At 41.7% G+C, this 22,159-nt stretch overlaps 2 protein-coding genes across 7 annotated transcripts; both read right to left on the bottom strand.

Moving 5' to 3' along the window:
* Positions 1–4,440: 4,440 nt before the first annotated feature.
* Positions 4,441–12,359, bottom strand: LOC136476452 (uncharacterized). Of its 3 annotated transcripts, none has more exons than XM_066474282.1 (5): positions 11,507–12,359; positions 10,043–11,050; positions 9,753–9,925; positions 5,572–5,769; positions 4,441–5,273 (listed from the first exon to the last, which is right to left on the bottom strand). In XM_066474282.1, exons 1-5 carry the CDS (start codon positions 11,640–11,642, stop codon positions 4,656–4,658), a joined length of 2,133 nt encoding a protein of 710 aa, XP_066330379.1. In that variant the 5' UTR covers positions 11,643–12,359; the 3' UTR covers positions 4,441–4,655. The 3 variants fall into 3 exon arrangements, with proteins under 3 accessions (XP_066330379.1, XP_066330377.1, XP_066330378.1); XM_066474280.1 differs by having other exon boundaries at positions 9,753–9,931; positions 11,507–12,357; XM_066474281.1 differs by having other exon boundaries at positions 4,441–5,270; positions 9,753–9,931; positions 11,507–12,355.
* Positions 12,360–14,261: 1,902 nt separating this feature from the next.
* Positions 14,262–18,837, bottom strand: LOC136476453 (NAC domain-containing protein 14-like). Of its 4 annotated transcripts, none has more exons than XM_066474286.1 (7): positions 18,559–18,837; positions 17,614–17,900; positions 16,716–17,042; positions 16,288–16,581; positions 15,614–16,201; positions 15,010–15,103; positions 14,262–14,918 (listed from the first exon to the last, which is right to left on the bottom strand). In XM_066474286.1, the coding sequence occupies exons 1-7, from the start codon at positions 18,734–18,736 to the stop codon at positions 14,707–14,709; spliced, it is 1,980 nt and encodes a 659-aa protein (XP_066330383.1). In that variant the 5' UTR covers positions 18,737–18,837; the 3' UTR covers positions 14,262–14,706. The 4 variants fall into 4 exon arrangements, with proteins under 4 accessions (XP_066330383.1, XP_066330381.1, XP_066330384.1 ...); XM_066474284.1 differs by having other exon boundaries at positions 15,004–15,103; XM_066474287.1 differs by having other exon boundaries at positions 16,288–16,578; positions 18,559–18,836.
* Positions 18,838–22,159: the final 3,322 nt, after the last annotated feature.

Below are 22,159 nucleotides of genomic sequence, written 5' to 3' on the forward strand. Positions count from 1 at the left end.
ATGTATATTATTATGAGACATTGCAAACGTATTTTTAGAAAACCATCAAGACCCATGGTGCACATACAGCCATTTTATAGATAGCTCTAGGCTGCAATTTGCGCGCATATCGCATACAGAAAACTAAATATATTTGTGTGTGCGCCCGAGTGTGAAGTTCTTGTTTTTTTAATCGGAGAATCGAAGCTAGACTGTTTTACTGATCTAAAGTGAATTTTTTAGGGATTTGTTGAGCTCAATAGCTAGTATATACAATATTAAACAATAAAATAGAGTTGTTAGCTGGGTTGTGTTTAACATACCTCCGTCCCTAAAAAAGAGTCGCTATGAGAATCGTGCTGGTCAAACTTTCTCAATTTTGACTAGGTTTATAAAAAATACGGGCAACATTTATATCTCCAAATAAGTTTATTATGAAAATATATTCAACGATCTACCTAATGGTACTAATTATGTATCATAAATATTAATATTTTGTTAAATATATTTAATTAAATTTAAAAATTATTGACTTTTTGAAAGTGAGAATAACTCTTTTTTGGGACCGAGGGAGTAGTTGGCTTAGTAGTGTGAGTAGCCAGTGGAGTTGAGTAGCCTTTTAGTCGGCTGTTTGTGTCATAGTTTGAGTGTGGTGCAGGCGCACCTCCTCTAGTTATGTAGTTTTTGGCTCGGTTTTCATGTAAAAAAAATGAGCCAGTACTTTTATTTTCTTTTTATTCTTTTAATAAAAACTACGTCAAAGTTTTTGTTGTCCTTTCAAAAAAATATATTAAACAACAAAAAACAATAACATTTTAAAAATGAGATTGTTGTCCTCATGTGTGAACTTTTGCTTTTTTTTTTGGTTCAGCAACATATTTCTGTGTGTGAATAAGAAGCCATAACAACCCTTGAGAGTGATGCAATAACACTTTATTTCACTATGCTTTGTTTACATGCATTGGGACCAGTCAGTCACGAATTGCATCTTTATCTTAACCACCAATTGCATACCAAGTCTTACATAGGACTATAGGAGTTCCTTGGGCTCAAACGAGACCTTACCTTTTTTTTATTAAGGAATGATGTCATATCCTAATAAATCACAATTGGTGAGCAGCATAACTTATTGCTCGTATTAGAAACTCCAATAAGTTGGGAAAAGACGAGGTTGTTGAATGACTTATTGTGGATTTAATTTGTAGAGCCGTTTTGGATTCTATATATAGCCACTTGAAAGGCACCTACGGACTATCACCATGTTCGCTTGTTGGTTTCAGCCAGGCTTATTCAACCAGCCAACAGTGTTTTCCTCTCACAAAAAAACCAGCACCAGCCAGCCCAAACCAGCACCAGCACCAACCAGCGAACACGCTGGCTGGAAAAAAGCTAGGACGGTATAAAGTGTGTTGGTGGCACAATGAATTTTTATAAATGGATGAACATTTAATCACAAAATGACAAAAATAAAGTCGATTCATGAAGACATCATGACAGGAAAAAACTGGAAGTACTAATCCGTACGTAATATGAACGCACGCCACCTCAAATGACCAATTCAGTGCATCTCGCTCTGGCTCATACTTTGGCAACACGTTTAGCTGTTCAGGGACTAGGACACAATGCAACACGACCTGCTGGCACAATTAAACAAAGTAATCCTTGCTCCAAAAAAAAATTAACAAACCAACACAGGGCTACAAGTTGCAGATTAGTAAAACAGTAAGTTTGTTCAAGTGGATAGGATCATCCTTGCTTTATGTTATCATCTTCTCCAACCAAAAATTAAACAATCAACTTTCTCTACTTTATGGATGCTTCAAAGAGCATACATTTCTTAGCATTCTATCAGTTACATGGTAAATTCAACTTGTTTTGTGGAAACAAATTCAGATTGATTTTATGCATATATCAAGTTTCAGTAAAGCATTTTATATCTGTGTGGTACAACCTTCTCCATTTTGGATCGTCGTTCATACATTTACAATTTACAAACATTTATTTCAAGTGCATAACATGGATATTGGGAATATGATTTACTTTGTCATTGTACTCCGTTGTGTAGTCTAACAACCGGTCAACAGACTTCAGCCATATGAACTGCAAGCTCGTTTATTTGTACACAGTTGTTGAAGTTAGTTACTAGTGGATGATCTCAAATTAAGCGTACATTTTCTTTGAGAAAAATACTAGATTTGATAAAGTTATTATTTAGTTCAGTTGGGCACCTTTAGTTTAGCAAGGAATCCTATAACAACCCAAAAATCCACCATTTTTAAAACTTTTTGTTAAATCCTTGTTAAACCGCAAATCCGTCTTCTTTCTAAAGTTAGTCCAAGAATCCCAGGCCTTTGACATGAGCATAACTAACACATCATTGTCCTTGGATGTCTTGATCATAACCTTTTCCAAATCCTCTTGAATCATCCCTCTCGATAAAACGTTCGTCGATGGCATTCATACAACGATATGGCAGTATCCCTTCATGTCGTAACAGAACCGAGACTCCATGTGGACCACAGCCACATGAGTAAGCCCATGGACGGATGCAGGCATCAGGGGTGAACTATCATGACTTCTATAAAGCCACACCGACAAGCTATCTTATCATTAGTGGTGTCATTCCCATTCGACCATATTCCCTTCTCTAATTTGAATTACCGTACCCTTGACCTTCAAGCTAACCAAGACCTTGATCATCATCTAGTTCGTGCTTATCATTTGTCATGGATTGTGTAATGCTTGTTGTCTTCTTCTAAACACCATTGAGTTAACCCCAAGTCTGTGCTTTCTTTTAAGTGTTCTATTATATTCATCCTCGACTTCCAACCATGCTCAAGCCTTTCTTGCCAATACTCCTTTTTTCTTAGGATTAGTGAAACCATGCTTTATCTCCGATGTGAGACCTCTCTTGGCCATAAAGTTAGTGGAGCTAGATGCCCATACGTGACTCAAGTGGATCACCTCTAAAACCATCAATGAGGATTATCTACAATAAAGACAGAGAACGTACCTAGAGGAACGCACGATGGGGGAACCACCCCAACACCTTGGAGCCCATGAGAAAGCTGAGATGTTGTCCCAAGACCATCCTTAATGACCTAGTCAAAAGACCCTAGTTGAAGAGCCTATGGTGTTCGGACGGACTGTCTGCGGGACCGTACAGACAGTCCATCTGATGCCACATCAGCCCGTTGATTGGCCCTCCTGAAACGTCACCAATGTCCGGACAGATTATCCGACGCGTCGAATGGACTGTCCGTCAGGACAGTAGTGTCGTGGGTGTTACTACGATGAGTAAATAGAATGTCAATATATGAGTTCCAATGGCCTAACACTCAAGACACAAAGGGTTTATCCTGGTTTGGCCTCGAACCTTACGCCCAGTAGCAATTTCATGTTTCAAGCGTTCGGGAGAGACGGGGTTACAATCGAGCAAGGGAGAGAGATGTGTGGTTACAGGGAGTTGCAAGGGTTCTTGCTTTGCTGTCTCGCTAATGGTGCCCTATGTCCCTTATAAGTGGGTCTGGCAATGGAGGTTGCAGCGCGAGTCCCCGGGATGCACCACAGAACCTAGCCATCTTGCTCTTTGTGTAGACTCGCCATCGGTGCCACCCTGTGCCACACGGGTGCTGCTGGTGGTCATGCTAAGGCATACTACTAGTGTACATGCAGGCCCCATTTAGGACCTAATACATGCTTAGATTGCTTATACCGGTAGAATTTGAGCACATAATGTGTTTCTCATTGATTACGCAAGGTTAGGAGTTGATGGCCTTACCTAATGAACAAACAGGGGGAAAAGAGATAAAACTTGACCAAGAAAATGAATGTGATCGAAGCTCAACTAAGGATCTCAGATGACGTAACTCCATTGGCCGATTAAGGACCGTTGCATCTATTGTAGCAAGTCTTAGACTCGGACACAATATTGTACCAACCACTTGCCATGGATGGGGATGGTAAGTCTAGTATTGTGTTATGACTAGATAATTACGTAGATTCGGTGCGACTTGGGGCGCGAGGCAGCTAGAAAGCTAGTACCCCCGACCATTTCAACTGTTCATGGGCGATTTCGCTGAGCATGATAAAGGATGAGGCATGAGAGACTCCTTAGATACCGAAGGGTCATATGGGTTGTATGTTGTATCCTCGCTCTTGAGTAGGTAAAACATGTTCCAATCTGCACAGTTTTGACTTGTATTGATCATTCGAATGCTCTCCATTATGACCACGTTCATGACTTCTAGCTTTAGAGTATTTGTGCAATGGACTCGTGGAAAATCGAGCTCCACCCTTTGCTAATGCTTTAAACTTATGCTATGCTTAGATATAGTTGATAGACAACATTTACTTTAGAGTTAAATATACTAGGTCCATGAACTCTCAAAATCGAAATATGGCACCTTGGACTTCTTAATCGTGTGCCAAAATAGCATCTGCATTTGGCATACTAGAAAATTAGCATAGTCATCCAAAGTTATTATGATTCATAGGCATTGTTCCCAATATAAGATAAATAAGGGGTTTTCCGTAGGCTAGAGCGGCACCATTTCAAGCAGTGCCCATTCATCAGCCTTGTCAAGCAAAATCAAGAGGCCTCGAATTCCTAGGTTCATGGTTGCTCATACATGTACACTACTAGTATATACTTCCAGCCAGATCCCTTCAGCCCTTTAGGTTGAGCCGATTTCTTCCTTCAGCACATGCTCCCAGTCTGAAGATCCAAACTCGCAGCAGCCACGCAGAACGTCATCCCTTCCAGTGATATATGAGGATGATGACATTCCATCTGATGTGCTTGTGTTCAACCTTTTGAGGGCCCTACTTGGTTTCACTTGTAGACCAGGATGGACATGGCGGTGGACACTAGTTTCTTCCGATCCTGGCAAGAAATATTCATCCTCAATATTCTCTGGCACAGCTATGTAACCTTTTGATCTTGATAGAACACTGCTGTCTCCTGACTGAATGTGGTCAGCAGCAGAAAGCAGGTTATGAGTCTTTCTTCCTCCAGGATGGCCCTTGAGCATCAGTGGGCAAGTTATGGCAGGTCCATAGGAATTACTTGGATCTACACCCATATCACATAGATGGAAAGAATGGTTTCTTGGACCACCACCAATATGAGCCATGCTAGACTCTAGGTCAATTTCCACACGAGTTTGTTTCAGTTGATACTTCAAAGCACAATTTGCACGTTCTGCATCAAACCACAATTTCTTATAGATATGAGCCTGTGAGTGCTCCTCCTCCCATGAGAGCTCCTTTGGAAAATTGCTGAGTGCAGACTGCTAAATCATTAACAGTAGCTTGTCAGAAAGGGTAAGAGAAAGTAATACCACGTGACTTCAGCAATCAGATCCTGCTGAATCTTAATACAATGGTACAAAAGAAATAGGAAACAAATTATAAGATATTTTCTGAGAAAATGCTAGCAGCAGATTGTTTCACATGATTATTCTAAAAGTTGCCAAACAGAAGTTTCACCGCATATCTCGTAATTTGTACTTACTGGGAGACAAAATTCATCAAGATACTCTGCACGTTTAAAAGTAACAAAACTGTCTTACAATGTGTAGAAAAGGTTACCTGGTACCCTGTCACACTCTTGTTTCTTAAGTCACCAACCAATCGACTAGAATCACCAAAATTAGAGATAATTATGTCTTTTCCATTATCAGCAGTGTAACTACCATTGTAGTCTCCTGCGACAGATTTTGAAACTGCATTCTGAGCATAGCAAGCCTTTAGTCCTCCTGACTTGTCAGAAGCGACCATGACAGGAACCTAGTAAGAGCCAAAACAAGGTTTACTACATCACTGAATCAAATCACACAATTCAATTGCAAGTCTTTCGAGTTTTAAATGCTGATGACAAGTGGCAACACTGATAATTTTTGAGGATTTTCATTATTTCTAGTTCAAGAAAGCAAAATTTCACAGAAGCAGAAATCATATAGCTCACTGATCTTACACAGATAGGGTTTAAGAAAGATTCACAGTTATTCCTTCAAAGAGGACATGGAATAAATAACATTTAGCACCAGAGGGAAAATGAAGTCCAAATTAAAGCAAAATACAGAACAAACCAGAATAGTTTAGATTAACCGTACCCCACTACGCCACCAATACCCATTTAGCAACACATGAGCTGCAACGAAAAGATACATGCGTTGCAATCATTCCCTGCCTTAAACTAAACCGCTCATCTGCATCCCGCGTCCCACCTCGCAAGTTGCTCCGTGGCCAGCATTCCCCACCCATTCCGCTAATGCCCGATCCAACTCCCTGCTCAGAGGCGGCGCCTAGGGCTTCTCCCCGCCACAATCGGTTCCTCTGGTTGGTGCTCTCTCTCCCCGCCCGATCTCCATCTTCCTCTTGCAGCCCCCTCTTTAATCTAGTGGTCAACTTGATTAGATTGGGTACCTGTCAAGGGCGTGGTGATCACGAGTAGCAGGCGCTCGGCCGGAACGACGTGCTGCTGGATGAAGAATGATTCGCAGCGATTGATGAACGTGAGAGGATCCGATTTGCCATCATACCGCGGGAACTCTGGTCGCCAGTGCTTCGGTGGTCGATCTTGATGGTGTTCACCCCCGATCGCTTTACCGGAAGATGAGGTCGACGAGCGGTCACTGGTGAGAGCCGCGACGGCCTGCGTGTTGGACTCGATCGCTTTCGTGGTGGCCTCGGACGCTGCTTGCAGGGAGGCCAGGGTCTTGGTCAGCGCCTCCAGGGTGAGCTTGAGGTCGCCGGTGTCACCCATGGGAATGGGTCGCGAGGATGCGGTGCTGGGGAATGGTGGTGGGCTAGGGGTCGGTGATGGTGGTGCAGTGGCGGCGTGGTGTAGATCGGTAGCGCTGGCGGCGGAGGAAGAGGATCGCTGGGAACGTGATACCAGGTTGTCAAGGGCGTGGTGATCACGAGTAGCAGGCCCTCGACTCCGGAGCTCGTAGCCTCGCTCCGTCCTCGCCGGCGTGGTTTTGCCCCACAGCCGTCGGCTTGGTTGTTTAGAGAGAGAGAGAGAGAGATTAGGGTATAACTTTCTTGATGATTCAATCGGTTCGGGAATTACAAGATATATGGCCTCAGGCCCAACAAACTAGAGCCATCTGCTCCTAAGAAAAGGGAACTGAATAAGTAAACTCCCACAGCTTTCCTTCCTAGCCACTAACAGAGATCGCCGCGTCGCTCGCCTCCTTGGCCGCGCGCTCCGCTCTCTCAGCCGCACGCCTGATGTCACGAGCCCTCCTGCGACGAGTATACGTGCGGCCCCACATGACAGTACCAGCGAGATGGGGGAATTTTGTGATGTGATCTGAAGGAGATTGAAGCCTCTCCACAGAATCAATCCAGCCATCTGGTGGCGGCTTCCTCAAATCAGGTAGCAGCAACAAGAGGGAAGGAGCCACTCAAATTGATGGTGCTTTATCTTAGGTATTTTCTCCTCCAGTCTTCTTTTGGATGTGGTTTGGATTAATTAGTGATTTCTGATAATCTCCTACCCCAAGGCTATTTTTTCTTAATTTTGTTCTTCCCCTAGCTCTCTCTGATACGTAATTTCTGGGGAATCCATCCGGCAGATCGAGAGTGGCTCACTTCTCTCACAATATGGGACCCCAGTCTCGGCAAGGATCTGACCCTGGTCTGCACTAGCGTCACTGCAGTTCATCTTCTCCCACCGTCTTGCAAGTATCCTGCCTGGGCCTGACTGAGGCATGCTCGCCCTTCTCTTCTACACCTGCTTTTCCATGTGGATGCAAATCAGTAGATGGATTAATACCACAAAGTTTCTTTATGTGTTGTCATATTATTCTTTAGAAAATTGTATGATTCTGTCATATGGTTATAAGTGATATTACTTGAGACATCAGAAATTCAGGATATTATCTGATTAGTTAAAGCCATTTGTTATGGGAGAACAATTCAGGGCGTAGACCTGCTACTACGAGAACTATGGTCATCAGGCAAGTGAGCTTTCAATTGAACCACGAAACTAATAGGTATTTTTTTTCTTTATATTCTTATTCATCTTTTTTACTGCAGCTAATCCTTGTTTCACTATTACTCTAATAACCACCATCGTAAATGAAAGCATGTATCACTTTTTTTTTTGTAGAACATACTGAATGCTGAAGTGTCAGCAGCTTTGGTACTATCTCTGAATATCTGGGATCATTGGCATCCTGAGCATAGTCAGTACATTAGAAGAATGCTGCCCTCTGCTCTACAGAAAAATTGAATTATTCCAAGTGAACTTCCATGTTTCTGCGCAAGGTCATAGGTACATAGTTTAACTTTCTTTAGCATGGATTTCAGTATTTCTGAAATTTTGTTTCAGATTGACAAAATTAATTGCAATTATTTGCTACAGATATCATGTCCTTGGAGTCTGACAGCTTTTATCAGGTATTCTTTTTTGGCCTCTAAAGTCTTCTGCATCAGGATGTGTCCAAAATCATTTGTGCTTAACAGATCCTGTAGTGTTTACTATTTTTCTTGATTTAATTACTGATTTCCATACGCGTAAATGCTCCTACAATTCCTTTGTAGATCCTCTGAACTTTTACATTGTCTACACAGTTGCTGAAGCCAGAGTTCCAGAACAATGAATGTAAGCACAGTGCTATGTTCTTACTTTTGCCATGAATGTATCTAGGTATCTTTAATTTAAAAGATCCGAAAACATCACTGATCTCTAGCCACAATTGTAGTAATCACATTAACTCAACTTCTGTTAGGATATTCAAATGTGCAGTCACCTACTTATGCTGTCAATCTAAAACTGTAGAGAAAACATCTTTAGTCTATCTGAATTCTGAACCAGTAGAGCAAACATAATCTAATCTCTGTTGTTGTCATCCTCATAAAGTGGAACTCTGCTTTCCATTATTTGCCAAAATTAATTCTGGTTTTACTAGTTTTGAAAATAGACATGTATAATGGATTAGTCGCTGTACCTTATAGGAAACTAGTTAAATTTCAGTGGTTTCAATCTACTGGACTACTATCATTACTTTGTCGCTGAATAGTTACAAGTAATAATTATCATCATAAACTGTATTATTTATAGAGTATATTGCCACTGCAGGTCCAAAGAGTCGGTTGAATATTTCTCTTGTTTGGATATCACCTGAAGCATACAAATTTAGAGGGAAAGCCAGCAGCTAGAATTTATATTTTATAGTTGCATGTATATGTGTTGCCGAGGCATGACAATATACACGAAAGTTCTGTAATATACTAGTATACCGAAAAGGATGAAATTAATTGGAATATATATTTGTGCTGTCTCACTGTTCTTTGTGTTGTCCCACTGTTCGTTCTTTCTATTCTCATAAAAACTAAGATCGATGTGTTTGACTAAATAATTTGGGAAAGCCAATATGGTTCTAGAAGTGATTCCTCTCTTACGACTTGCAACGCATATAAGCGATGGTGTATACCAATTATATGCGTTGCTCGTTTGCAACACTTATTTGTACTACTTACCAACACATAATTATGTGTTGCGGTAGACCCTTGCAACGCCACTTCTTGCAACATATACTAAAGCGTTGGTATAGACACTTGCAACACTTATTTAGATTTCTAGCAACGCATATATGCGTTGCAAAAGGGGGGAGGGGGGGTGTTCCAGTTGTAGTGACCCTCTTATTTCAAATAAACAAGCTGGAAAAAGGAGGCCAGGAAAACTGAAAGATGCACATCGATTATTTGCCATCAACAGAATGTATTTCACATTTATGGAAATTGCAAAACTGGTGCACCTTGCTTGCTTTATGAAGACAACTCTGAAGATTCTCAATTACTGATTGGAGGAGGCAGTGGTCATGCTCCTCTAGCTCAATTTCATCAGAAAAATTATTGCATAGCACCTCCGATAAACTCTTGATCGCCTCCAGAATTCCTGATATGTTCGCTCCAGATGAAGAACAGGAACCTGTAGCTGGACCAAATACATGCATAAGCCAAAGAAGGAAAAAAATTATGTGAGATAGGGTGCACCAGGTGAAATCATATAGAACAATTTGATTTGATTTAAGAGTGTGAGACACACCATGGCCGGTATTTGATTTCCTAACAGATAAGGGAACAAAATCAGGAGCAGCAGAGTTTAGGCCAGATCGCTTTATGCAATCATCTATCACTGCTAAACAGTGTTTGTCTGCATTGCAATTTGCTGCACCATGTTTCACAAACTGCTCCTTTCCATGGGAATATTGTGTAAGATTTGTACCAATGCCTCCACGTTCCTTGGACAGACCCAATTCAACATGGGATTGGGAACGGTTTTGTGTACTCTTGCTAGCGACCAAATTCTGAAGTTTAGTTGGATCCTCGCAATCAGTGCTAGAGCTTTGTTCCTGCCCTGAAACAAAAGCCACTGATTCTTGTTTCACTGATTGGGCAACTAATGTTGGAAGACCATCAAATGGAGAGAGACGAGCTGTCCCTCGCCAGCAAGGTGAATCCACAGAACACTCTGATGGATCAGGATTCACATCATCAGCCATTGTAACACATGGGCTAGTGCATGCAAATGGGACAAGAGGCTTCACACAAAATTCAGGATTTAGCTCTTTCGAGGTGCCCTTTGAATTGCCATTTCCATGAGCAGGATTACCGAGTTCTAAGTTCCTGCTGAAGGAGACATGTTTCCCAGTCCCTTTGTTGGACTCATCATTTTGCCCTGTAGCCAATTTGCTAACAGAACCGAAAATGGTGTTGTTAGTTTCTGAAGTTTTATTTGGAGGGCTTCTGATCGTCACCCTTGGCTGTCTGCTTCCCTTACCTGAGGTCGATGGAACGAGGTGCTGCTTGAAATCAGAAGCTATGGTGACTGACGGCTCTGAAACTATCCCAATTGAGGACGTTGGAGATGGATAGGCACCGAGAGGAATTCCACATGCGGAGCTTGGCTGACCTTGTCGTGTTCCATGTCCGCTGCTTGAATAAACAGTGTCACTCTGCTTCATTCCAAAATGTGCTGCCAGTGGCACCGAACAAGAACTGTTGTCCTCTCCATTCAACACAAAGTTATTATCAATCAACCTAGAAGCATCACCTACACATCCATAAGACACAATTAATGCTATCTATGTGCAAGTAATAAATAGGAACACATGAATCAAACTAAACTGTACTACAAAACCAACAAAAATCGTCTACATTATTGTGCCGGTGATTCAATTAAAAGCCATATGCAAGGATAAAACTACAGAACAAAAGAAAGATGGTAATGATAACGATTGCTGGGTGCCAGATAGTATAGTACTACTTCAAGTCTTCAACCTAGGGCCAATCCCTGCGTCCTGCGAACCTTCCTTGTTAAAGTACAAGAACCCCAGAAAAGGCCCAATCTTTCGCCAAGCCACCGCAACAAATCAACATGCCAACCATACAGCAAAGTAACCGCGAAGCGCGAGAGCTACAATCCTAGAAAAATAAAGTCACCGTCCAGGGGGGCAGAAGCTCCATGGGCGCTAGTGGCTGGGGGATGGGAGAGGAGGAAAGTCATTACCGTCGTGGGGGCGTCCGGGAGGGGTGCGGGCCTGACGCGCGAGGAGGGTGTAGGGAGCCGCGTTCGGGGAGAGCGTGGACGGTGGGCCGGCGGGAATGGCGCCGGCGCCGGCGCCGGCTGAGGTGGAGGAGGCCATCGCCGGCGAGGCCGGTGGTGCGTCAGGTTGGTCAAGGTAGGAACGGGGACATGGGGAAGAGAGTGAGTGGCGTGTAGAAGGACCTAGTGGTAATTTCGGGGAAGTGAAGGGGCATCAGTGTTGGACTTTCCGCCTCTCCGTCTCCGCCTTCCGAAGCCAGAAGCATGGCTTCGTCGAGAAGGAAGGCAGTACAGTTGTGCGGGGGTCATTTAATAATCAAAATGGAATAATGGATCAGAGCCGTTTGAAACAGAGGATTTTCATAAAAATCATGCAGAATTTTACAAAATCTAGGATTTTATAAAAATCTTACAGTATTTTTACAAAGTATGTTTAATTCCCCACGAAAACTATAAGATTCGAGAGAAATGCCCACGTTACAAACAAGATCTTAAAGTTTATATAAATTTCAAATTGGTTCTTTAAGCCAAATTAACAATTTTTCAAGTTGTATTAGTAGCATGCACCTCTTTTATATAATTCTACGATTGCCTATTCTAGTACCAAAAAAATTAACGCTCTAATTTTGTTCTAAGTCAAATTATATTAAGTTTGATCAAGTTTATATAATAATACCAATATTTATATTACCAAATAAGTATATTACCAATATTTATACTACCTCTATTTATATTACCTCTTTGGAAGGGTTTCGACTTCTTTAAAACAATGAACTCAGAGAAAGCTTCTTCTTCTTCTTCTTCTTCTTCTTCTTCTTCTTCTTTTTTGCTTCAGCTTCTTGTCAAAGAACAGTTTCAACTTCATTGTTTTTTTCCTTGATTCTGGCTTTTTAAGTCATTTTAACTTATGTAGTTTGACATGGCTTTTAATTAAGCCGGTGGACAATCCCACAAAAGCCCTACCAAACAGGGCTTTAGATTAATCATTCAACGTATTTTTCGGTGTCATAAAGGTTGGTAATTATATCTATAATTTTGGTTAAATTCAAGATAATTTGACTTACGACAAAATGAAAACATGAGTTTTTTTTGGCATGGAGGAAGTAACACATATTTGCTGTGAATTTTTTTTCATAAAAAGGTAGTTTGCTATTACTTGTTGTTCTAGTCTTTGCGTTTTATTTAAACAACAATAATAAAGACGCTTAATTCAGCGATATGCCAATTCGATCAGTGATCCGGTGGCTCTATCCCAATTGTGCTTCACCCATCTGCGTTGGGATCGCTTACTTTCGTCCGAAGTGTATAGTTATCATGTGAAAGCTCACAATGCAGTTGATAGTACCAAAAAAAAAAAAGGTCGCATCGTTTTACAATGTTCTGGATCATATGGATAAGTGCCAACAGGCTTGATGGCAAGAAAGCAAAGCAGCCACCCAGCACCAAGAGCACATCAACCACAACCTATCAAAATGCACACCATTCACCGGTATGAAAATGGTTTCCATTTTAAAGGAACCCTTTTGGGAGTGCTTTAGCAGCAAAGACTACCATTGTGAAGGACCCCTGCATATATGGAGGACGGACCTTAGCCCTCTCTCACCAGGCCACCACACCAGGCCACCAGAGCATTCCCATTCGGGGCATTGATCTGCTCCGCATTTTTCACTTGATTTTGACACATTTACTCCCTCCATTCCAAATTATAAAACGTTTTGACTTTTCTAGATTCATAGCTTTTGCTATATATATATATATATATATAAATATATAACTACTACTCTATAGCTGGCTATAGAATAACTTATTCTATAGCTACTTTGAGTTACGATAATTACTATGTTAATTTATGAGATTATAGTAACTTCTTACTAAGTGGTTTACTCTAACGTTATGGTAAATATCCACATGTGTTATAGTAACCCAACTATCGTAAATATGTATTGACATTATCGTAAATTAGTATATATATATATATGGAGAGTATATTCAATAGCCAGCTACAAAAATAAGTTATTATGTAGCCACCTCCATTTACGATAATTTTATATACTAATTTACGATAATGTTAATACATATTTATGACAGTTGGGTTATTATAACACATGTCGATATTTACCATAACGTTAGAGTAAACCACTTAGTAAGGAGTTACTATAATTTCATAAATTAACATAGTAATTATCGTAACTCAAAGTGGCTACAGAATAAGTTATTCTATAGCTAGCTACGGAGTAGTAGTTATGAATCTAGAAATGTCGAAACGTCTTATAATTTGAAAAACAGAGGAAGTAGCTTTTAGCACAGCCCAAAATTAGAAATAAAGCCGCTCATAAATAAAGCGGCTCACAAGACAGCGCTCAGAAATAAAGCGGCTCACAAGACAGCGCTCAGAATATTAAAGCACACACCAGAATACCAGTATAGCGACAGGAAGCTACAGCTGTATTTGGAAAGCGATTGACAGCCACGAAACTTCAGCCGCAACCTCGTCAGATCCTCATACGTGCACAAAGCAACAGCAATATTTATTATAAATTTATGAAGAGTGGGTCTGGTAATAACCGGAAGAGGCTTAACACCCTTCCTCAGTCACAGGGCAGAAGCTCACTGTACTTGGTACGCCCTTTAAACGCATTCACAATTTTAGTACCCCAGACACACGCTGTGGCATGTCGTCACAACGAATTCGAACTCACCACAGTAGCGACACAAAAAACAGATCAACAAGCTACCAGTAACAGGGTTCAGGAACCGAAAATTCTGAAACAGCTATCTACAAAAAGAAACATCGACTTTCTGGGCACCCATCAAACAGGGTCTTGCTCTTGCTACATTACATCAGGAAAAAAAAAACCGGCCGACGAGGGCATGATTTACAACTACACAACAGCTATGACATTAGTAAGACGTCTGCAGCAACAGCTAAAGAAGACTACGATGTACTAAGACCTACAATAACCTCCTCTCTCTCTTTTTTCTTTTTCTCACTTCTCACTTGCTCTCTTTTTGTTTTTTCAGCTGCCTTGGCATGCCGGGATTTCTTACGGCTGTTGGACGCATGCCGTAACCCAGGTTATTATGTACAAAAGACCACGCACCAGGCTGATGCAAGGAACCCATGTGCGCACAATGCCATGCCTTGCACCGCACTAGGATACATTTCATACCCATGCATACGCCACAACACAGAGAAGCAGCAGCAGAGCCACCGATAGAACCAGCCAGATGATGTAGGATTGGAAGCCTCCCCTCTGCATTGGTGCTCTCACGTGTGGCCCGAGACAATCCTCCTGCTTGACATCCTTGTTGCTTTCCTCTGAAGTCTTCCGCAGCCTCAGAACAGATTTGGCTTCTGGAACAGCTGTTTCAGCATCTGTTCAACAGCATATTAAACTAGCTTAGCAAAAGCAGAAGTTATCACAAAGAGACACTATACAAAAGTTTCAAAGCTTTATTACCATTACCATGTTCAGGGATGTTCTTTTGGTCATCATCATGGCTATTGCCAGGTAGATCATCAACACTTCCAGCAAGGTTCGTGCTTGCATCCTCTTCGATCTGATAGAACATTGAAAAGAGAAGTCAGATAGTATCATTTGTTTTGTTAAAATAGATCACCCAGTATCCATGAAGATTTCAGAAGAAAACACTGCATAATACCTCCCTCTGTTCCAAATTATAAGTCATTTTGGCTTTTGTAGATTCATAACTTTTGCTACACTCCTAGATACATGTTATGTCTAGATACATACTCCCTCCATTCCAAATTATAAGTCGCTTTGACTTTTTTGATTCATCCATTTTGCTAGTATCTAGACATATTATTTATCTAGACTAGATGCATAGCAAAATGGATGTACCAAAAAAGTCAAAGCGACTTATAATTTGGAACGGATGTAGTAAAAACTATGAATCTAGAAATGTCAAAACGTCTCATAATTTGGGACGGAGGAAGTAGTAGCCGCACACGAACAGAACTAGTATATCTATGGAATATCCTAGGTACAGATCATCACTAGCACAAAACAATTCTAAATTTAGCTTCTGAGTAACAAAAGGGACAATCACCTCTGCTTTCTCTGCTTTGTGCTGACTTTCTGATTCGTCTATGATGCAGCTTGATGAATCATCACTACTAGGATACGGGCCTTTGTTAAGGCCTGACTGTAGCCGCAGCCTTTGCACAGCAGTTCCCTGTTGAGTGAATGAAATCTCTGAGCTTGAACTTGGAGCAGGGTGACGGCTTCTAATAACAATCCCTGTTGACTCAGCCTCATCCCCATCAGAAGCCACATCCTTCTCTGCGGTGGACTCCTCAACAGATTCTTTCAAACAGTCTGGAGTTACAACACATGATACTTCATCTTCACTCTCATCTTTAGTTATGATCTCCCTACACTCCTGTAGCCACAGCCTCCTTACTGCATTGCCCTGGTTAGCAAACACATGGCTTGGTTGCACAGTGGAGTCCAACTGTTGAGGCCTAAGAATAATTACAGACGTATCTTCCATGCTATTGAACAGCTCATTGAAGGAATCGGCACCGGAGTCTACCGAAAGTACGTCTTGGTCAGTGGTGTCAAAAGGAAGCAGAGGGTTTGGCTCATCTGGCTCGAAACCTATGTTTGCCCACCAGTGATCATCTTGAGGCTCAACCTGCAAAGATAGCAAAATATAAGGATTACTGGATTAACCATAACCAAAACATCAGATGGCAAACTCAATACGAATCGAAAAAGTACCTGCATATTCCACGGGTTCTCAAATTCTGTTGGAATGTCAGAATCATACTGAACTTTTGATGTTGTTGATGAATGTTCATCAGGATCAACAAGTGTTTGATTCAAGAAAGCATCCAGGGCATCAGGAGGATTCATGATGCCATCAAAACCAAAAGCTCCTTGCTGTATATCAGGGAAGAATGCATTTTCAAGTGGTAGTATGGGGGTGAAACCGGACACAAAATTGTTATAATCATCATTTCCATTCTGGGGATTAACTAAGTGGGCTGAAGCACCAGCTGAAGGATCAACCTGCTTGTAATTATAAAGATGAGGGAAATTGTTAGGAGAAATTCAGTTATAAAACTGTAATTATGAGGGTCGATAGTGTGCAGCCAAATGTTGAATGCCGATAGAGGTTAAAAGGCTCTTTACTCTGTTGTGCTCACCTTAGGTACACCAGCAGCATGTCCGTGGGAAGGTATATGGGAAACATCCGGTGCAGTAGCCACCAAGTTATCATTTCTGTCCGCCAACCACCTTGTCATTGACCCAACATGGGTTTCAACAGAATTTGGCAGCTCAATCGGATCATGCAGAGCAGATTCTGGAGATTCCTTATTTAATGGTGTATTAGCTTCCTCATTCGCCTCTAGGTTGTCAGGTGAAGAACGAGAAGGAGCAGGTGAGTAGCCACTTCTATCCATTTCCTCTGGGCTGGGGCGCTCGGTTTTCTCCTCTTGCTTCCGGAAGAGACGATAAAGAACATAACCACCCTGAAAGAATCAGATACATAAGCGCCAGGCAATTTTAGTAAACATTTACCATGAGATACGAAAAAAAATCATTTACTATGTGCTTAGACTGTACAGAACTAATTGCCAAGATGATTAGCCCTTAGTTCTTTTAACCACCTGAAATCAAACTAGTGTTTAGGGACACATTCTTCAGTTAACTGACTACTATGTTATACTCCCTCCGTCCCAAATTGTAAGTCATTCCAAGAATCTTGGAGAGTCAAAACATCTCAAGTTTGACCAAGTTTATATAATAAGATAATAACATTTATGATACCAACTAAGTACCAATAGATTCTTTGTTAATTATATTTTTATAGTATACCTATTTGATGTCATAAATCTTTGTAATTTTTTTTATAATTTTAGTCAAACTTGAGAAGCTTTGACTCTCCAAGATTCTTGGAATGACTTACAATTTGGGATGGAGGGAGTATTTCTCAGACAAACTTAAGTACTAATAAAGGCACAAAGCACACATATGTACAAACACTAACAACACTGCAAAACTTGACAACCATAAGCTGCACCGAAAATAATAGCTTCATACCTGCTCGCTAGACTCAAACTCTGGCTCGGTGGTGCGGTACTCGTGCATAATCCACCCAGTGCGCTCACCCTTGGGGGCACGTCCGCGGTGGAAGACAAGGGTCTTCTTCATACCAATGGTATGCTGTTTGCGCTTGTCACCCTTGGACTTGATGATCCTGTCCTTGCCAGTGGCCTTCCAGTATCCGGCCTCGGTGGCCCTGTTCGACCTGCTGCCGTTGGGGTACTTGCGGTCCTTGGGAGCGAAGAAGAACCACTCGGGATCGTCGGACTGGATAATTGACTTATCTGCATATACACAATCACGTCATCACTACACCGGATCAAGAATTTTGGAATAATCTTTGACACGCGGATCAACAAAATGAATCGGTGCAACGCAAGGATTTTGTTCAGCTGCATCGCACCAAATCAAATCGCATCTTGGAAAGGGGGGACGCGGTATTACATAAAGGATTTAGCGGAGTTCGAGGGAATCGCATCGAACCAGCACAGAACTAGTATTTCTTAAGGAACCGCTAGTGCAAGCAATCCCCCAAACAGAACAGAGGAAGCAGCAGATTGTAATCTGCTCGGCTTTTTCAGCACAAAGGCGTCAGACTCCCGCAGCAGGAAGGTTCGCGTGGTAGCTGGTGACGGAAACACGGAGAAGGGAGAATCGCAAGAATGGGAACGGATTGACCGAAATAGTGTGATTCCCGTCCAGCGAGTGCAAATCGAAGAAACAAAAGTCTGGCGACATCTGACCAAAACCCCCCAAATCGGACACCAACCGGAAGCGAATCCTGGTAAAAAAAAATTTGCAGACGTAACTCGAAACACCGAATAGCGCATGAAGAACTCGGAAATCCTACCGACCACAAAAATCCGAGGAACGAAGAAAATAAATCGAGAGCAGAGACGGGCGATCAAGCGACGGGGACGACGAGCAGAGGCAAGCAAGTACCTGGGAGGTCCCACGGCTCGCACTTGCAGACGTCGATCTCGGGGATGACCTGGGCCTCGGAGTTGATCTGGCCGGTGATCTTGCCCTTGAGGTAGTGGGTGACGAGCTCCTCGTCGGTGGGGTGGAAGCGGAAGCCGAGCGGCAGCGTCCTGACCTCCATGACCGCCGTCTTCGCCATCGGGATCGCGGCGTGGCGGGGAGGGATATGCTTAGCGGCGAAGTAAGCGCGCGGGGGTGAGGAGGGAGGGAGGGAGGGAGGGAGTGCGGAATGGGGGTTAGGGTTTGGTGGTCGGATTAGATTGGGGATTTTATGGGAGGAAGGGCACAGGACAGGGAGGGCAGCAGCAGCAGGAGGAGGAGACGTGGTGTTGAAGAAAGCGAGGGGGGCTCGCTTTACCGCGTGGCTGAGGCCCCACCCAAAAACCAAAAATTTTCAAGATTTCTCGTCACATCAAATCTTGCGGCATATGTATGGAGCATTAAATGTAGGTAAAAAGAATAACTAATTGCACAGTTTGCCTGTAATTGACGAGACGAATCTTTTAAGCCTAAATAGTCCATAATTGAACAATTTTTGCCAAATACAAACGAAAGTGCTACAGTAGCCAAAAGCCAAAAATTTCCGGAACTAAACGCGCCCTGAATTTCCTCGCATATACCCGCCCCAGCTGCGCGGCCGCGTAGGAGCAGCGTGTACGGATGGCCCCCCGGCCAAGCGCCGTATTACGACTCTGCCACGGCCGCTGCCACTGGGCCCACTATCTTCCGTTCCCTCCTTTTCGAACGTTCCCCTTTTTTCGGGATTTGTATTACGTCTTGAGGAATTTTTCTCAGTATTTTGGGAATGTTTTGGAGATGTTCTTGTTGAAATTTGCGCAACTTTATTTTACTAGTACGATGCCCGTGTTAACGCTACGGCTTCATTCAGGGATGTACATAGAAACAATCAAACAACGATTTTTTTTTTCAGAGTTCAACTTTTCACATAATTGTATATGACCATATATATATAATCCGGGAAACGTAACAAGGCATAATAAAGTTATTTCTCGCATTAACCATATAATTTACAATATATCTAAGTCCTTAAACATGTCTTGGAGATCTTCATGGCCACTTCATGCAAACACCATCCCAGATAATCAAAGATGTCGTACCAAGTTTGTTAAAGTAGATATAGCTTCTTAAAGTAACTCTATAATTCACTTTTGATAAATGAAAGAAAAAAATGTATTTGATTTTTTTAATTAAATAGTAGATATAGTTGTAAATATATGTGCGCAACCGCGATGGATATTTATCTGGTTCTTCCTCAGTTTCTCCCTCTCTCCCATCCTGTTTTTCTTTCTTCAGATGATTTTCGGGTATTAGAAAGCTAACTAATGAAAATTATTGGACAAAAGAAAAAAATATTTCTTCTTGGCATAATCAACTGATTTATCAAGTAAGTTTTAAGTACTCCATCTGTTTTAAATTATAAGTCGTTCCAGCTTTTCTAGATACATACTCCCTCCATTTTAAATTATAAGTCGCTTTGACTTTTTTGTTCATCCATTTTGCTATGTATCTAGACATATTATTATATCTAGATGCATAACAAAATGGATGTACCAAAAAAATCAAAGTGACTTATAATTTAGAATGAAGGAAGTAGTTTTTACTATGTATATAGACATAATGTATATTTAGGTGCATAGCAAAAGCTATATATCTAAAAATTAGAACAAAACTAATTGTCTCTAGCTTGCGTGTTCTATTTCATAATGGCCTTTTATTTTTATAATCATGTGTCAAGTCGGTTCGTTTATTTTGTAAACTCGGTCGAGGCGTGTAGTGTGTTACTTTTGTAACACAGTGGTCTAACTCCTCTCCTTGATACCAAATGTGCTAAACCTCTTCATCGATCTCCACTCTGTGGGCCCGGACTGTAAGTGATCCAGTTTGCTTCCTTGTGCAGGGTGCCGCCGTTAGTATTTTATGAGAAGAAAGGAGTAGACCTTTCCAGGTTTAGCCACGCTGCAGACGCTCCACTACTCCTACTGACGCGTGGGATCACCAAATCAGGTGCCACATGTTCTTGACGGAAACATGCGAGTGGGTATGTTGGCAGGTCTGTCGCCATTCCTTATTGACGCAATACTAGAACGACACGGAGAGTTTTGGAAGGGACGCGTCAGATGGGGGCCAGGCTCGGCGTGGGTTTTTCCATTATAATGACAATTCTGGAAAATTGGCTTGATCGGAGTCACGGATCCCTCCTTCCTATTTGCCTTGATTGACTTTCATATTTGTCTTGATTGACTTCCATTGGTTTCCATTTTACCGTAGCCTGTGGGATGTGTGAGGCGTGCGTTGAAGCCTAGGCGGGGGAGATCCAAATAACGTTGGCCATCGGATCAAGTTGAAGCATGTGAGAAAGAATTATGAGTCATAGATTTTAATGATACAGTAATTCTAGATATAATTTCGTTGGTACAGAATGGTTGTAGTCTCTCAGTGAATAATTTTTTTAAAGACTTAGTATAATTTTGATTGGTCGTAGAGATTTGGGGAAGCTAAGTACTCTCACTTGAGTTGAGGCGGTGTCGGTGTGCGTTATCCTGTTGAGGCCATCATACACAGCACTGCAGGAATGCAGAGGTCCTTTCTGTGCCGTTTGGCCCCCAGTGGGTGCGTTGCCGGTTGCTCCATACTCCTACGAGTACGTGTTGCCACTGTGCAGAAATCTCCGGCACCGACCGGCTGCTCAATATCAGCTGGCCTTTGCCTCGTGCGTTCAGCTTGCCGCTTTGCCCTGCCGTGGATAGAGAGTCACAGACAGAGCCGTTCTCAACGCAGAATTGCAGCTAGAATTGTCAGCTATTTTTTTTTCAAAAAAAAAAACAAGCAATTTATTGTTCTAAGGAAATGTTTATTTTGGAGGGAATGTATCAATTTATTCAGGGTTTTTTTTAGGAAATTAGAACATCTCCAAGACTACCATATTTCTCTTCCCAATCCTTGGTTTTTAGCCAGATGAGAAAAAATACCTCTCCAACAACTCATAATCCATGCTACTAAAATTTGCACACTTGGTAAATCCTCCCCGTCGCGCGTAACTTTGAGCGTAGTACAGGTGGTGCGGATCCCGTGCGTATCGGTCAATCTGTGGAAAGATGTGGAAAAGAATAAGAAGTAGGAAAGGGTTCCTGATGCAAATATACGAGAGAGAAAGAACATATAAAAGTGGTTACGATAATTTAGAAATTGGTCGCGTTCGCTTCGTTAAAATAACAAGCTGAAATACTGTTTCATCTGATTTGGTGTGAGAGAAAAACACTGATCCGGCTTAAAAAAAACAAGCTGAAAAAGATGGATTATAAGATAAGCGAACAGGGCCGGTATAGAATTCCTAATGTAAAATTATCTTCTATGTTTTAGGAGTTGATAATTAGAAACTCTCGGATGACATTCTTTTTCTGTCAATACTTTTCTAGAAGTTATAAAACTATATATTTTTAGGAGGAAAAAATAAGATACTTTTCAACATGACATGTTTCCCTTGTTTTGTAGAACATGAAATTCTTGAGGGCCTAGTTTCAACCATTGACAAGGACATGAG

The sequence above is a fragment of the Miscanthus floridulus genome, chromosome 8, assembly GCF_019320115.1.
Source record: "Miscanthus floridulus cultivar M001 chromosome 8, ASM1932011v1, whole genome shotgun sequence".
NCBI lineage: Eukaryota > Viridiplantae > Streptophyta > Magnoliopsida > Poales > Poaceae > Miscanthus > Miscanthus floridulus.